The 17581-nt window shown below is 37.8% G+C and overlaps 1 protein-coding gene across 1 annotated transcript in view; it reads left to right on the top strand.

Moving 5' to 3' along the window:
- Window positions 1-16288, top strand: part of dipk1c.L (divergent protein kinase domain 1C L homeolog) — a 54243-nt gene extending 37955 nt beyond the window's left edge. The window contains exons 3-4 of the mRNA XM_018267851.2: window positions 2852-3016; window positions 14933-16288. Of these exons, the coding sequence (XP_018123340.1) occupies window positions 2852-3016; window positions 14933-15127 (360 nt within the window). The 3' untranslated portion in view covers window positions 15128-16288. The remainder of the gene's footprint in view (window positions 1-2851; window positions 3017-14932) is intronic.
- The last annotated feature ends 1293 nt before the right edge of the window (window positions 16289-17581 follow it).

Genomic DNA, 17581 nt, shown 5'->3' with positions numbered 1-17581 from the left:
ATTGTCAATAGATTAGCCACAATAGTGCAAGCTATAACACTATTTATTCTGTAAAATGTTACGGCAAGGCCAGACGTGGAGTTTTTGCGGCATTATTACGCTGCGTTTTTAAAAAAGAAAGGCGTAAATACGCCACTGAAACCACATGTGACAGTCAACATGCGTTTTTCAGCATGCATGAAAACATGCACTGCTCATTGTTCTCATTGAGAATTTGGACGCCATATTTAAAATACGCTGCATATTTATGCAAACTGTGGTTTCAAACGTTCAGATCCCATAGAGTCTATTAATCTTGTAGTTTCCTGACGTATTGGCGTTTCTGCTAAAAAACGCCAATACTGGCGTCCTGTGGCGGATTTCAGCTTGCAAGCTCCCTGTGTGAATTGCCATAATGCGTTTTCCATTAGTTTCAGTGGTAGTGCAGTTTATGTGTATTTACGCCTGGCTGTTCTTTTTTAAAAACGCAACGTAAAAACGCCACATCTGGCCTTGCCCTTCCCATAAATGAGTAAACAGCTCTAGAAGCTCTCTGTTTGTTTAGGATAGCAAAGTCGAAGAATTTTTAACCGAATGTGGCCATCGAACGATCGAAGTAAAATTGTTTGATCGAACGATTAAACGATTTTACTTCAATGTGTAAAGACTTAGAACATGGTTGTAGAAGGTCCCCATAGGCTAACATAGCACTTCGACAGGTTTAATTTGGCGAAGTATTGAAGTCGAAGTTTTTTTAAAGAGACAGTACTTCGATTATCGAATGGTCGAATATTCGAACTATTTTACTTCGAATCGAATTCGAAGTAAATTCGAAGTCGTAGTATCCTATTCGATGGTCGAAGTATCCAAAAAATTACTTTGAATTTCGAATTCCCTCAAATTCACTTCACTTCAACCCTGGATAAATCTGCCCCTTGGTGTGACATCACATCCAGCCTGAGTTTCACTGCTCAGTCATAGCTCTGGGCTCAGATTACAGCAGGGAGGAGGGAGGAGCAAACTGAGCATGCTCAAACCCTAGCCCTGGAGGTTTAAGATGAAAACAGGAAGTCTGATACAGAAGCCCATGTGTACACAATAGAAGGAAAGAAATGCAGTGTTTCTTTTGACAGAGGACTCAGAGCAGCATTAAGGTGGCCATACACGGATAGATCCGCTCGTTTGGCGATGTCGCCAAACGAGCGGATCTCCCTCCGATATGCCCACCTTGAGGTGGGCAATATCGGACTGATCCGATCGTGGGCCCTAGGGCCCAACGATCGGATCCTAGCGAAAGCAAACGGGCGGTCGGATCGCGGGACCGCATCAACGAACTGATGCGGCCGCGATCCGACGGGATTTTTAACCCCATCCGATCGAGATCTGGCCGACTTTCGGCCAGATCTCGATCGGGGAAGCCCGTCGGGGGCCCCCATACACGGGCCAATAAACTGCCGACTTGGTCTGTCGGCAGCTTTTATCGGCCCGTGTATGGCCACCTTTACTTTGAGGGTTTACTGGTGTATTTATATAGACCTTTCTGATAAAGCTTACTTAATTTTAGCCTTTCCTTCTCCTTTAAAAGGATGCCTGTCTCTAAATGTGGGATATAAAGATAAATAGTAAGTAATAATAGTTCATCCCAAAATTTTACATACATGCATATTCTTTAACAACATGGTGCTAGTAAAACTAGTATTATATACCAATATCACAGAAAATAAACAGTAATTTGCGTGTAGTTTCCATCGCTTATAGTAAGATATATAAACAATTCACAAAAGATATGAACATTCTTTAAAATATAAGCAACATATAGGATTAACCCCCACACCATCCACCTTAAATGATTTCCTGGAGAGAAAATTTAGAGATTATATAGTGAGTTTTTACTAAATAATATACTCTCGTCTCTAGTATCATCCGTGCCCCATTTAATAGCATTAGACCTTGCCCAAATGGCTTTACACTGTTTGAGGCTTATGAATACAAATAACAAGCATTTGGGAAGGACCCAGTGACTGGACTATGGTTTGGCATCATTAGAGTGTGCTGAGAAGCTAAAGAACTAGAATTTGGTTTAGCAGCACTTAAGATGGGTCTGGATTCAGGCAAATACTTTGCATTTGGTTCTGACAAATACCCAGTCTGGTGTCTTTTAAACTAAATTATAGGATTATTTTTTAACTCAAATTTAAATGTGCAGATTCAGTTCAGTAATGGGCTAAATCTTATTATTATTATTATTATTATTATTTGGCCAAACCAAAATGACTGAACATGACAGAAAACAGGCATTCCCCTAAACTAGACCAAAAAAAAACCAAAACAATTAAAAGCAGCTTTCGTTATACTACTAATAATAATAACAATAATTAAAGCAATAAAAGAATAAAACCTTAGGAGAGCAACACTGGCATTGTTATGGTTTACAAGGAACAACAAACAAAATAATTAACAGGATTAATTTCAAAAACATAATAGTGGCTTCTACTTATTGCATAGTATTATGTGTTTTCCAACGTTTTATTGTTTTATAGTTTTACAATAAACATTTTTTTCAGATGTAAGAACAAATGTCCCAAATTGCAACCTTGCCCTCAAGAAGTGAGGACAGAATAAAAAAGGGTATACATGCAATTAACAAATGAACAAACAGGTAGGTTAACATAATAAACTGAATTAAACAGAGTTAAGCCCAGTGGATGAAAAGAAAATGAAAATAATGTACCATTGTTTCCTGAAGAACACTATCTTGGTTGGATACCAACATTAAGACCATGGGTTTGCATATACAGTACAATGTAAGTAAAGGCTTCACTTTGTGGTTTTAACACGGTGTTTAATACTGTGTTTATATTATTACTTGCAGGTGGTCGCTATTGATATGGACATGGCATTCTTTGAACCTAAAATGCGTAATATCCTGGAGCAAAACTGCACATCTAATCAAGACTGTAATTTCTTTGACTGCTTTTCAACGTGCGACTTAAAGACTTACAAATGTGGGGCACAAAGAGAGAACAACAATTTACAAGTGAGAGCAAAATATTTTTATTCTTTCATTCCTCTTATGTGTCAGACAGATATTCCACCTAAAGCTATTTATTGAAAGGTTTTATATATATATATATATATATATATATATATATATATATATATATATATATATATATATATATATATATATATATATATATATATATATATATATATATATATATATATATAGATAGATAGATAGATAATATTTAAAATATTCTGTGTTCATTAAAGGCTCATTCTATCCAGTAAACACACAGTCCACAAAGTCTGCAAAAAACTCCAAGAATATACAATGCTATTGTTGTTAACTCATTATCAGCCAGTTATTTCTTAAAGGGCCACCATAACTCTAACATTTCTTGTTGGGATGGAAAACCTATGCTTTACACAACACTGGAATGCAGACAGTTATATGTAGGTTTCTATCTGTCCTTCTGACTGGGGGGTGGTATTTCGCTGTGACATTTTCTGGTGAAATGTGAATAAGTCGTACATGACAAAACTTGTCAGTTACAGCGTCAATAAAGATAATGCATCATACAGACAGGTTAATTGGCTCTTGATAATTGACCATAGTGTTTGAAAATTAACAGGCACCTTAGATTGTAAGCTTCAGTAAGGGAGGGGCTCATGTGAATGGTGTTTATTCAATGTAACAGTGCTACAGGACGTCACCATTAAAATATATTAATAGAAAAATATAAAAAAAATGTTAAAAAAATGTTAAAAAAAAAAAAGAATAAGATAAAAGAGTTTACTTTTACATTAAAACTTGGGAAAGTAGTTCTGGAAACAATACTTACTGCTTTACAGTTATTACATTTTTTATATCTCTTTACTGACACTCAACTAACTATTTTTATTACCACCCGTTATCACCCATGCAAGTATGGTGCAATGTAGCCCTGCTCAAGGTGTACAAAACTATGGTGCTGCGCTGCAGTTGTGCCTCGTAGTGTTGTGCATCCTGGCCCAAAACCCGCAAACATGCGGGTTTACCCGTGTGACAGGCTCATTCAGGTCAAATTCTACATGCGATTGCTGGTAGCAGGCAAGTTTGGGTTGAGCTCTTCCTTCCGTTCTCCCGTCTGAGACCTTACTGGCTTCCACCTCCATTGATCACTTTGTAAAGACTTTCCTGTGAGGCCCCACCCCTTCCGTGGTGTCACAGTGGGTGGACACAGGTCTATAAATACAGAGGTGCTCCAGGTTAGGGTCAGGCTCCTGCAATGCCGCCGCCCCTCGTCGGCTTACCTTTCGGGAGGCGAGGCAGGAACACTAGTGTGGAAAGTGCAATTGCGCTCTCTCTCAATAGTAAAGTCAAATTTCTGGTTTAAAAACCGGAAATTCTGCACTTGATGGTACCAGGGGGGGCTCTTTGCCGCCCCTGGAAACCTCTCTGGCGCTGCCGCCTGAGGCAAGTTACTCAACTTGCCTCATTGGCGAAGCGCCCCTGGGTTCAGGTGTGAGTGGTGGAGCAGTGGGTTAGGGCCTTGCACTTTTATTCCTATTGTTCCTACTTGGGGGCATGCATGCTGTAAGTGGAAGCCCATGACCACCCATATGCATGCCCCTTAAATGGTTGTCACAAACTGTATATTATGGAGTAAAAAACAAAGAACTAAAGTACTTTGCAGCTATGCAGTGTGAAATTTATTTATTAGCTCCAAGGGGCCTGCCTAGGCCGCTTGTTAATTGTCTATTGTATCTAATAGAGAACAACTACCTGTAGACACAAACCTTTGTGCTCCATTCGGGAGGCACAAATAGAGCTTTATGCTGCAATCTGTGCCAGTTATTTTTGCATTTTATACATTGCTCCTCCATAGTAAATGAGTGGAAGATGATGTTAAACCGATAAAGTTCTGGCTACAGAATTGGTAATATTATTGCGTTGGCTGTGAGGCATCGGGTCCCCCTCTTTTTCCTGTCTACTGATGCCGAAAAGGCGTTCGACAGGGTAAGATGGGACTATATGTTCCACTGTCTTCGGTATATAGGCATGGGCCCAAATGTTATGAAGTGGATCACGTCCCTGTATACTGAGTTGTCTGCTAAAATCAAGATAAATAATTCTCTATCAGAATCTGTCTCACTTCATAATGGTACCAGGCAGGGGTGCCCATTATCGCCACTTCTGTTCATATTGTCTCTGGAGCCTCTATTGTGTAAAATAAGAGCTAATCTTAATATCCATGGTATTTCCGATGGCAAGGTACAACACAAAATATGTGCATACGTAGATGACTTGCTATTCACGCTTACACAACCTATTGTTACGCTGCCTAATTTGTTACTTGAAATAAAACATTTTAGCAGGCTGAGTAATTTTAAAATAAATTATGATAAGTCCAGCGCACTTAATATCAGCTTACCTCATACTACTTTCATGGCGCTTAGGGATCAGTTTCCCTTTAAATGGGCAAAAGATAAACTTTTGTATTTGGGTATCCACTTGACTCCGAATTTTGCAGATTGGGCTCGTATTAACTATCTTTTTTTGTTGCAGACTATCAAGAGTGATTTGAGTGATTGGTCTGGTAAGGCTTTGTCATGGTTTGGCAGAGTTAATACAGTAAAAATGAATATTTTGCCACGCTTGTTGTATGTGTTTCAGGCCCTTCCGATGAAACCTCCGCTCGATTTCTTCAAACTTTTGAACTCCTTGATCCGGAACTTTGTGTGGAATAACAAAAGCCCTCGGATTAAATTCGACATTCTCACACGTTCTAAAACTAGAGGAGGTACAGGTTTACCAGACTTCAGCAAATATCATCAAGCAAGTGTTTTGCTAAGAATTTTGGATTGGACTTATCATGGCCGCTCTAAAGCTTGGGTCTCTATGGAACAAACATTTTCAGCTCAGCCTCTGCAACTTCTTCCTTGGCTTTCTCCGAAGCATCGCAACACTGATTCACATCATCACCTTTCTAATTATGCCCTCAACGTTTGGGATATGCTTAAGACTAGGAATGGTCTTATGTCGGCAAAATCCTTGCTGACCCCTCTTACGCATAATGCTGACTTTCCTCCTGGTGTGACTAAGGGCTATCTATCTCTTTGGCAACAAGGCACAATAACACAAATTTTCCATTTATGCCCCAAGGGAATTTTACCTCATTGGGTACAACTCAAAGAGTTATTACACCTACCGGCATCAGAACTCTTTCGCTACCAACAGTTGGCGAGTTTTATTCGCCCTAAGCTTCCGCAGCCCTTGGGCACTTCTATTTTTACGTCATTTGAATCCCTGTGTTGTCAAGCAGCTACGGTCAGACGTAACATCTCATCTATTTACCGGATACTCCTGACAGGTACTGATGAGCGACTGCCTCCACAACCGCATTTTGCTAAATGGGGCCACGATCTTAACCATCCGTTCTCTGAGCAGGAACAGGAACAGATGATTCTCAAATCCTGTATTGGTCCTAGGAGTTGCCGCATCTTGGAAAGCAATTATAAGATCCTGACGAGATGGTACAATACCCCTACTAAATTGAACAAAATCTTCCCAGGGGTCTCGGATATTTGCTGGCGGTGTGGACCTGGCCGGGGCACATTGCTCCATATTTTATGGGACTGTACTGAAATTCAGAAATATTGGACGCTGCTTCTGTCTGTATGCAAGGAGCAGCTACATCTAGAGATCGAGCTGACGGCGGTATTGCTACATCACAATGATATTTCACCATCCCTTTACAATAAATCCTTGGTTCAATATGCATTGAATGCTGCAAAAATCCTGATTCCTCGTAAATGGAAATCCACTTTGGTGCCTACTATCTCTGAATGGTGGACGGAAATGGAGGAGATTCGAAAGTTTGAGGAGATCCATGCGGTTACCCAAACAGCTATTCGGAAACACTGGGCCACTTGGCTGCCGTGGACTCAATATTTGGAAGGAGCTAGACCCGGTCGCCTAGTTGGCTGCTCTCTGCCAGACCATGACAGGGCCACCTCTTAGGTTCAATCATGTCTGCTATTATTTGCATTTGTTGGTACTTCATTTCGCCTAAACTGTATTTATATTGTCACACTGCTTCCTTTCTATTGTGAATCATTGCTTTTTCAGAATGTATTAGTAAGCCTGGACTGTTCTCCCCCCCCCTTTCTCCCCTTTTCTTACCCCCCTATATCTGTTCTCTGATCAGATTGCACTATACTATGATTGTATACTCCTGGCAGCGTACCGAAGTTAGTTCTGTCTGCTCTATGTAAAGATACATTGCTTAGCCTACTCTTAGGATTTCTTGTTCCTATGCAAATCTTGATAACTGTAGTAGCAACGGAAGTAATGTGTTTTTGATATGTTGCCTTTTTGGCTATGTCTTTTATGGCTATGTGCAATTGCTGTAATGTTTCTTTTTTGCCTGACAAAAAATAAAGATTTTAAAAAAAAAAAAGTTCTGGCTATCCCAGATGGCTAGATCCAAAAATATTTTCAGAACAAAGTTGAATTTCAATTTAAGGCAGAGCAACACATATTTCTACAAAAGTTAATAGTGCTGGTCCAGCAGAATTCTGCACTGAAACCTGTTTTTTAAAGAGCAAACACATTTTTTATGTTTAATTTTAGAATTTGGCATGGGGCTAGACATATTGTCAGTTTCCCAGGTGCCCTCAGGTCTTGTGACTTTGTGGCTCTGATAAACTTCAGTCACTCTTCACTGCTACACTGCAAGTTGGCATTATATCAAAGCTCAGAATCCGGTTGAATGCACTAAAATACCTGCCTCCACACCAATATTACAGCTTAAAAAAATACATTTGTTGGTTCAAGAATAAAATGTTAAATGGTAGATTGAATTATTTGCAATTTAAACAGGGTAATTTAGAAATAAAAAGTAAACCATAAAAATCATGACAGAATCCCTTTAATGAGATGGAAAGTAAAGCTTGGACATAAATGCAAGTGTAGTATTTTTCCATAATGAAAAAACATGAAAAATAAAATAAAGAAAATCAATAAAAAACGAATGACATGGTCATGATGAAATTGCAAAGTGACAAACAGAGTTTGCATTTGCCCTGTATACATTAAAGTGCAAGCATGCACGAGTGATCTCTACCTCACAACCTCTCTAACCTGACTTTGTTCTGCATATAGCTAACTTGGAAAGGACAGATCAGATGTCATCTAAGTCATAGCTCAGTGAATTAGATAATGACCTGCCTATTTAGGGGCCATAGTTTAAAAGGATTAACTTCAGATTGCTGGGAGATGTTTTCTGCTGTAAAACCATAGACCTGAGCTCCCCTTCTCTGCTCCTTCTCTTACTGGCAGTAAATTGGACATTTCCAAAATAAGGCAATGCTGCAGTTTCTCTATTTAAGGCATTGCTATAAACTTGCAATATGTGCTGTTATACAGGTATGGGACCTATTATCCAGAATGCTCAGGACCTGGGGCTTTCCAGGTAAGGGGTATTTCTCTAATTTGGATCTACATACTTCTAGTCTACTTAAAAATCATCTAAACATTAACCCAATAGGATTTGCCTTACATTATATCTCAGTTTGGATCAAGTACTGTTTTATTATTACGGAGAATATGGAAATAAGTTTTAAAATTTTGAATTATCTGATTAAAATGGAGTCTATGGGAGATGGCTTTCAAATAATTCTGAGCTTTCTGGATAATGGGTTTCCGGATAACAGCAATTTAGTTGGGCATTAAAGAAACAGCACTGGCCCTAGAACCCTAGAGTAACTGTACATATATGAGGTGGCTGAGCTTGCTGAAATGTAGTATCTTCTAGATAAGGTCATGCTTCATAAAATAAACACCAGGTATATTTTTCTTTTTTGTTTGAATATTTTCTTTTGTGATCAGCCATCTCCTTTGCATATATTCTGTCACTCAACACTCCCATTTTGGTTGACATTTTCTGCCATTTGTATATATTGGCAATTCCCAGTAGATTTGGAGCCTAGCTCCATGCTTGTTTAGTGCATATGGTGAAAGATAAAATCAAGCTTTTTCTTGGCAATGCGCCTTTTTTTTTTAAATAAGGTTTACATTTTACAAACCTACTAGTATGTCCTTTCTATTGGCATCACTGAGCAGTAAATTGAGGTCTGTGTGTACATGCATGGCTGTGTAAAACTGGAACAGTCACTCAGTTGAATGTTTCTGGTACACTGATAACCATGCATCCCATTGCAAACATTATTCCAAAACCCATTATCCAGAAAGCTCAGAATTATGAGAAGGTCATCTCCCATAAACTCTATTTTAATTTAATAATTCACATTTTTTAAAATGATGACCTTTTTCTCTGTAATAATAAAACAGTAGCTTGTACTTGATCCAAACTAAGATATAATTAATCATTGTTGGAAGCAAAACCAGCCTATTGGGTTTAATGTTTAAATGATTTTAGCAGACTTAAAGCGATACCGACACATTCCTATAAAAATCATAGGAACATGTCAGTATGAAGTATGTGCTGCACCTGCAATAGCCCCTCTCATAGCTGCCCCCAGCCCTGTGAACCTTGGTGCAGCAGACTGAATGACACTACTAACAGATCTTCTGTATTGCTTTAGTGACACTGGGCTGGGGGCAGAGCAATCCTTCCATAGGCTGAAGTCCTGTTTTCATTCGTAATTAGGATATTCCCCCCCACCCACTTCCTGCCCCACCCATATCCCATCTCCCAACGCTGCCCATGCCCCACATCGACCCCGCCCCAACTTCGACCACATCCTGCCCATGTCCCGCCGTAACTCCACCCATGCCCCAACTTGTGTCCCCTTCCTCGCCGGTAAGAGAGCAGCTGGGTTAGAGGGGTTTTTCTTATTAGCTATAGAGGAAGCTGACTCCACAGTCTTGGCCCCCTGTTCCCCGGGGCAACTGGTCCCAAGCATTTTGGATAATAGATCCTGTACTTGTGCCTGAACATGGCAATCACATGACAACTGTGTAATTGTAATTGTCTATACCCTTAATACAGATACAGTTGTAATATCACAGGCTATATACAGGTAGGGGATACGTTATCCGGAAACCAGTTATCCAACTTAAAAGAAAGATCTCTTATCCAGAAAGCCCCAGGTCCTAAGAATTCTGGATAACAGGTCTCATATCTAAGCAGAACCTTAGCAAACAGACTTACAGCTAGACTTGTGAGATGTACTGTTATGACAAATCATGCATTTCTGTGCTCTATAAACTGCTTCCATGGTCAGCAAATCACAATTTTTTAATCCCAAACCAAAGAATTTGCTGACAGTTTAATAAAATCGGTAAGGTTTGTGATAGACTAGCCTATTGATCTTGACATTGCATATTTGCAATGACTTATCACAAGGCTCCATATGAGCTTTCCCAGCCAGCTTACAACTTACAGAAATTGGATTCCATAGCAACATCTTAGTGCCTAGTATTTTAGCTCATCACTTCCATTACACTGAAGCAGTTTCTGAATTCTGTAAGCAGTTGCTACAGCATGTAGCCCATGCACTTTTGCCCTCCGGGCCCTGTTTAATATCATATTAAAATCAGTTTTTCTCTGAATAGTGCTGAAATTACTTGGAAATCAGCCCAGATATATAGAAACCTCACAGTTATTAGCTACCATTAGCTCCCTGTGGTAATATTTCATAAAATCCATTTTCCACTTAGCTAGGCATAAAACATCCTTGTGCTCCAGTGCATGGCCAGCAATAATATTAAAGAACTGAATATCAAGTAATGAAAACAATCTGTGTAATTATTTGTGGTCTAGTGGTAATAGTGACAAAGTCAAGACTGCTTTTTTCACTAATAAATATAATATTAGAATATCTCATTTTAATGTATTCCCTTCTGATGGGGCTTCCTTACTTACTGAACATAAGCCTGAGTGTATTTACCCTGTTATATACAAACACTCATAACCTTTAGACTGACCAGAAGTGCAGGAATCAACTCCTGGTCGCCTCTACACCTAGGCATATTAACCTGCTCCATTACAAAAAATGTCTCTGTTTCTGAGTGTCCCTTCTCTACAAAATGTATGGAAACCAGTAACTTGACATTTCCTAATGGTGGATAGATGTTGTGATGTATGTGTTCTAACCTCTAACATGGTCTCACCCACATAGAGAAGTCCACAAGGGCATACAATCACATATACCAGAAACTTCAATATATGTGAAATATCCCCTACATTTGTACTTACGTCCTGTCATAAATGTGTCCCCTTTTTTCATAAAGCAGCATTGCCACCCCATAATGTCTGTTGCCCTCCAGATATACTCCTACTGTCTTTTTTCATCAAGTGGCTACCTATCATTCATCCCCTCCTAAATGATATTAAGGTGGGCTGTCTGAACTCTATCACCTCTGGATGAGATGACTTAAGCAGTCCCTAATGTTGCCTTAATGCTGTAGCAATCTGATGGCTATAAACGCTATATTGTGTTTTTAATTATTTTGATTTTTGTTCAGCAGCTCTACAGTTTAGATTTCAGCAGCTATCTGGTTGTTAAGGTTCCAGTTTCAAAGAAGTACTGCGTATAAAAAGGTCTGAAGAGGAACATAATACAATTACAAATAAAAGGAATGCAGGGACATTTTCTACAATATAATTTTAATTGTATTACCATTTGCGTGCTGGTCTTTTTGGATTTATTTATAAAACGCCTCTCTCTGTCTTCCTTGCAGATCCCTTCATGAAGAGTCCTCAAGTAAATTGCATTAACTGTCAAAACGCTTCACATACCTCAGACCTTAAAGTGCTAGGGGACAGGAGCAGGGCAAGTGGCTGGGAAACGGGGACAGGAGCAGGGTGGGTAGTTGGGAAGCAGAGACAGAAGCAGGTACAGGAGTTGGGCGAGTGGCTGGTTCCTAGTTTTTACAACTATAGAGGTAGCAGACCCTGCGGCCCTTTGCAACAGCGGGGTTTGCTACCTCTATAGTTAAACCACTTCTTCTGTGATGCTATAATTGTATTGTTATTGTTGCATTTTATTCCTTATGTTCCTATTCAGACCTTATTATACACAGTACTTCTTTGAAACTGGAACCAGTTGCTGAAATCCAAACTGTAGAGCTGTTGAACAAAAATCTAAATAATTAAAAACAAAACACAGAAAATAGAAACTTGTAAACTGCCTGCATCATACTAAAAGTTAGTTTAAAGGAGAGCTACCCCTGAAGACTATTACATTTATTAGCTTTGTTGCATTGCTCTGGATGCTCTCTAGTGCCATATTTTTCTTTTTCTGTACTGTAGGGTAAACTACATATATAGATATAGATATAGATATATAGATAGATAGAACCTTACAAGTGCCTTATAAAGAGGAATAATGAAATGTGTTGTTTCTCATATGGCAGGTCTTTTTAGTAAACTATCTCATCATGTATTCTCTTGATTAAGGTTGCTGGTATGTATATGAAATGGTTTTTTAGAGAAGAATCACCCACTAATAACCTCATCTGCATCAAATCAAAGCTTATGGGATCTTACTCATGGAATCAGGGAATCCTTTGATCAAAGAGGTGGTTGATGTTGGGAAGCAATGCAGGAAACATCAGTCTGAAACGAATTAGGCTGAAGTCTACATTCAAAGTGCTACACTTACATCTTAAAATAATATTTGCTAACTAGCAATGTACACTGTCAATGAAACAGGATAAAAATGTCTTCACTTGCAAGGCAAAGAAATAGTAGTATGTCTGCCTACAAATGAAAGTGGCAGGGACTGGGGTAAAGTACATTATTTGCCAATTGCTTGCCTTGCTCCTTACATTAAATAAGGACTATGGGAAAGATGGCTTAAGTCACTTCAGCTTAATTCAACAAAAAGCCAGGAACGGTTTTAAAATAACTGTAATGGGATTAAATGTGAGTGTTGCGTGGCCCATGAGTATGGTTTTAAAACACACTAAGGAACAGATTTATTAAGGGTCAAATTGAAAATTCAAATAAAAATTTTCGATTTTTTTTTTATGGTCAAAATTGTCAAATTCGACGAGATTTATTCAAACTCGATTCGAGTTTTTAAAAAAATTCAATTTCATTTTCGAGATTTAACAAAGTCCAGTGACCAATTTGAAGATGTTTGTAGCCTTCCTGACATTCGGAGCAAAAACTTGAATCGAGTTTGGTCAAATTCAAATCAAATTCGATTCGAGCTTTCGGGTTGGAAAAATTTGTCCGAGTTTTACAAATTCGTTTTTTTTAATAAATAACCCCCCAATCGAATTTCAAGTTAAATCGAATTTATGTGAGTTAAAAAAACTCACATGAATTTGAAATTCAACCCTTGATAAATGTGCCCCCCCCCATGAGAATCTATGGCTGAGGATAACCTGATATGCTTTTAATTAGAGACAAAAGGAAAGTGACCTTTCACCATTCCTGGGATTTTAATGACATACAGTAGTTCCATCTGTATGAGGCTGCAGCTAATGAGAAGTATTCTGCTTCCTTCCTGTGTCCCACTTTGCTGTTCAGATAGAAGTAGCACTTTATTAAGAGTCGAATTGAAGTAAAAAAAATTCTAATTTGTGCTATTTTTGTGTACTTCGTCTAGGGAATAGTCCAAATTTGATTTGAATTTGAAAAAAATGTGAAAATTTGAATATCGAAATTAATCATGTACTGTCTCTTTAAAACTTTGACTTCGACCATCTAAAACCTGCCAAATTGCTGTTTTAGCCTATGGGGAGTCAATTGGTGGAGTTTGACATTTTTTTTGAAAATACTTTGAATCGAATTTGATCTTACTTTGATTCGAGCCTATTCACCCGCAAAAAAAAAAAACTTTGATTTTTTTAATAAGTTTCGGTTGGTCTTTTTTTATTCGAATTTCGAAGTTATAGGAGTTCAAAAAACCTCTCATTACTTCGAAATTGGAGCCTTGATAAATCTGCCCCTAAGAGTTCCGTTTTTGTGAACTGTCATATAAACTGACAAAAATAGCGGGGGTTATATTTACTATATTTAAAAGCAAGACATATTGCTTTTTGGAATATTTGAACTTTATATTATTAACTTATATTCTAGATTTATATTATTTATTATATATTATTGTTATTATTATATTATATTTGTACTATGACACAAGTGCTATAAAGCGCTAAAAGGGCACAAACGCACAACCCTTTTAATGTTTATTTAAAAAGTACTTGCATTCAGGGTTTGGCTGCACAATACTTCTAGTGCTGGGCTGGAAATCCGGTTAGACACAGCAAAAGTGGGTGCAAAACTGCCCTGTCCTTACTTCCAGCCGGTGTTTCCTAACTTGTATAGGTAGGAAAACTAGGAAAAGTGCAGGGCAAGTGTGCAAAAAAATGGCAGCTTGTGCCTGGCTTTTGCACTTGCACTCTGCCGTGTTATTTCCAAAAACTCTGGGGCATTCTATTATATATATCTGGATTCTTGCCAACATTTTGCATATAAGATATAGGACATACTCTTGTGGATGAAGCATTGCTAGAAAACAACTGCAGCTTGGGAGGAGTGAGGATTATTGTTCCTTTACACAGCACATTTACAAAACAATCAAGCAAAACAGGTATTGCAGTCCAGGCTTTTCTCTCATTCACACCATTTGCTGCAGTTCCAGGGAACAGAGCTGTACACAAGGGGGAAAATGTAATACAATTCGCAAATTTATGAATAAAAAGTTGCATGCTGCAATGAAATATTCTTCATTAGGCTTTTATTGCATTGCGAAATTATATTTAATCGCATATTGTGAATACCTGGAAACTGGAGCAAACATAACAACTTTGCAAAAGATTTTTGCGTTAACGACTAATATTACATTCCTCCATAGAGTCTGGAATAGGGTAGCACAGAGGCAATGTTCATTTTGCATCAAGCTGCTGTAGATACCCACCATTTATATTAATTAGGAGGTAGCCTACAGTGCAATGCTGTTAAAAACATGTATTTTTCTATTTTTCCAGGTGATCTGTGACAAGATATTTCGCCGTTGGTTCACAGGAAGCATTGTGAGATCTACCAATTCCTTTCCACTCCAAGCAGAGCTCCATAAGGCCGTTCAGCAATGTGCTCAATCCACAAACAAACAAACTCCTTACTCTGAGCTATACAGTTTGCTTAGATCTAGCCAGGAACAGCTTCAAAAGTGGAGTGTATAAACTCCGCAGCACTGCTCTTTTCTTTGACAAAAGGACGGACAAAAATAAATTGCTCTAAAATATTGTGATGTGATTCTATTGTACAGCTTTGTAAACAATCTTTATTGTCCTTTATAATGGATCAATTCTGTTTTGTCTGGTTTAAGGTCGGTTCAAGACCTGATTATTTAAGGAGAGTGCATAGATTGGCCAAAACTTGAACCTAAAACTTGGACTTCAGGGGGGTTATTTACTAAACCTTGAATTTATCTAGTTGGGGCAAAATTCACAATTTTCATTTTCTTTTTAAAAACTTATTTTTCATGATTTATTAAAGCCTGAAGCTACAAAAAGACCAAATTTGAAAATTCGCCATCTCAGACCTACTGAGGTTGAGTATAAGTCAATAGCAGAGGTCCCTATCCTAATCAGAAGTTATTGTTGTCTGCGCTGGGTTTAGCCTGAAGATCCGATCATTTTGGGCTTTTCAAGCAAAGACCCGAAAAAAATCGTACGATTTGGAGGCAATACAATTATCACTGGTTTCCCTGGATTTTTAAATAATATATAAGGTCAAATCCGGTATGGGCGTTTGGTCATGATTTTTTTAATTAAATAAAAGATAAAATCAGATTTTAGTAAATAACCCCCCAAAATATCTGGAAAGCCTTGCATTACTGTCTATAAAGACCCTGCACATTTCAGCTGCTGTGAAATGTCAATGATTTGCTGGAAATAAATGTATTGCTATATAATGTCGGCCACAAACCCAAAAAACACTTTTTGTTGGGTGTGCATTAAGTTAGCCAGGAAAATCATGAAATCAAAAGAAATATAAAGAACAATGTTTATTCTAGTGCTTGAACACATTCTAGTCATTTTTATCTAATGCTGCTCATTTGGGAATTACCATTTAACCACATTTAGCAAACCAAGCAGTGTTTAGTGGCACAATAGGTAATATTGCTTGGTTACAACCAGGAATGTGCATATTCAAAAAGTCGTGTTTATACAGAAATACTTTAAAATAAGCAGGATCTAGAAATAGCACACATAACATTTACATGATATCATCTACAGTATTTTTGTATGTGTCCTTGCTATATCCGTCATCTCTTTATGTTCTGTATATTGAAGAGATGTTGTAATGTGCCTTATAATAAAGTATAATGTGCCTTGGAACTGTAAATTGAAATGGTCCATACAGTAACCTGTTCTTTCTAGCCATGTGTGAGTATGTGTAGTTTGTGCTACTGAAACTTGTTGCACTACCCAGAAATATCTTAACGAACTTCATATATTATGGGATGGCGTTGTACGAAGTGCAGAAACAACATCAAAAAAGCATAACACTAATGGCAATTAAATAAGAAAGTGATTCCCTCACTTCATTTTAATGTGTCCCTGAGATTAATGATTACATACAAAAGAAATATTACATTGAATAACACAAACATTCTTAAGCAGTTCATTTGCCTGACCAGGGCATAAAGCGGCAGTACATACAGTATAAACTGGGATTGCTTAATGTATGCATAGTTATCTTTATGGTAAATGCTAATTCCTTTTTCCTTAAATTCATTTGAAATTATGTATAATAATGTTGTGTATACTTTCACACACCAGATCCTTTCACTTTTGGTAGTTCCCTATAAAAGAGCTTGTGCCATCAAACAACAGACTTAAAGTAATAGTAACACCAAAAAAATAAAAGTGTTTTAAAGTAATTCAAATATAATGTACTATTGCTATGAATTGGTAAAAGTTATGTGTTTGCTTTAGAAAGACTACTATAGTTTTTATAAATTGGCTACTGTGTAGCCATGGGGGCAACCATTCAAGCTAAAAAAGGGGCAAAGGCACAGGCTACTTAGCAGATAACAGATAAACTCTGTAATATAATACAATAGGATTCTATATACTGCATCTGTTATCTGCTATGTAACCTGTACTTTGAAAGGCTGCCCCAGTGGCTACACAGCAGCTTGTTTATATAAACTGTAGTTGTATTTCTAAAGCAAACACCCCCAGTGCAGAGAAACAGTACATTATATTTTAATTACTTTAAACCAATGTCATTTTTTATTGTTACTGTTCCTTTAAGGACGATACAATAAAATCGTGTATAAATGAGGAACAAATGTAAATTATTAACAAGTTATTGCATGTATAGGATTTGTTATCTGGAAACCTGTTATCCAGAAAGATTCAAATTACACGAAGGCCATCTCCCACTGACTCCATTTTAATCAAATAATTCAGATTTTTAAAAATAAATGGGTTTATTTAATTCTGAAGTGATTTTGTAGTAAACTTAAGGTATGAAGATCCAAATTGCGGAAAAAAATCCTTTATCCAGAAAACCCCATGGCCAGAGCATTCTGGATAACAGGTCCCATACCTGTATTAAAACATGTTTGTAAAGCACCAAAATGTTCGGCAGTGCTGTGAATATATTTAACAGTGCAAAGGTAC

The sequence above is a fragment of the Xenopus laevis genome, chromosome 6L (genome assembly GCF_017654675.1).
Source record: "Xenopus laevis strain J_2021 chromosome 6L, Xenopus_laevis_v10.1, whole genome shotgun sequence".
NCBI classification, from domain to species: Eukaryota; Metazoa; Chordata; class Amphibia; order Anura; family Pipidae; genus Xenopus; species Xenopus laevis.
The sequence above is the reverse complement of the archived record's forward strand: the minus strand, read 5'-3'. Positions and strand labels throughout refer to the sequence as shown.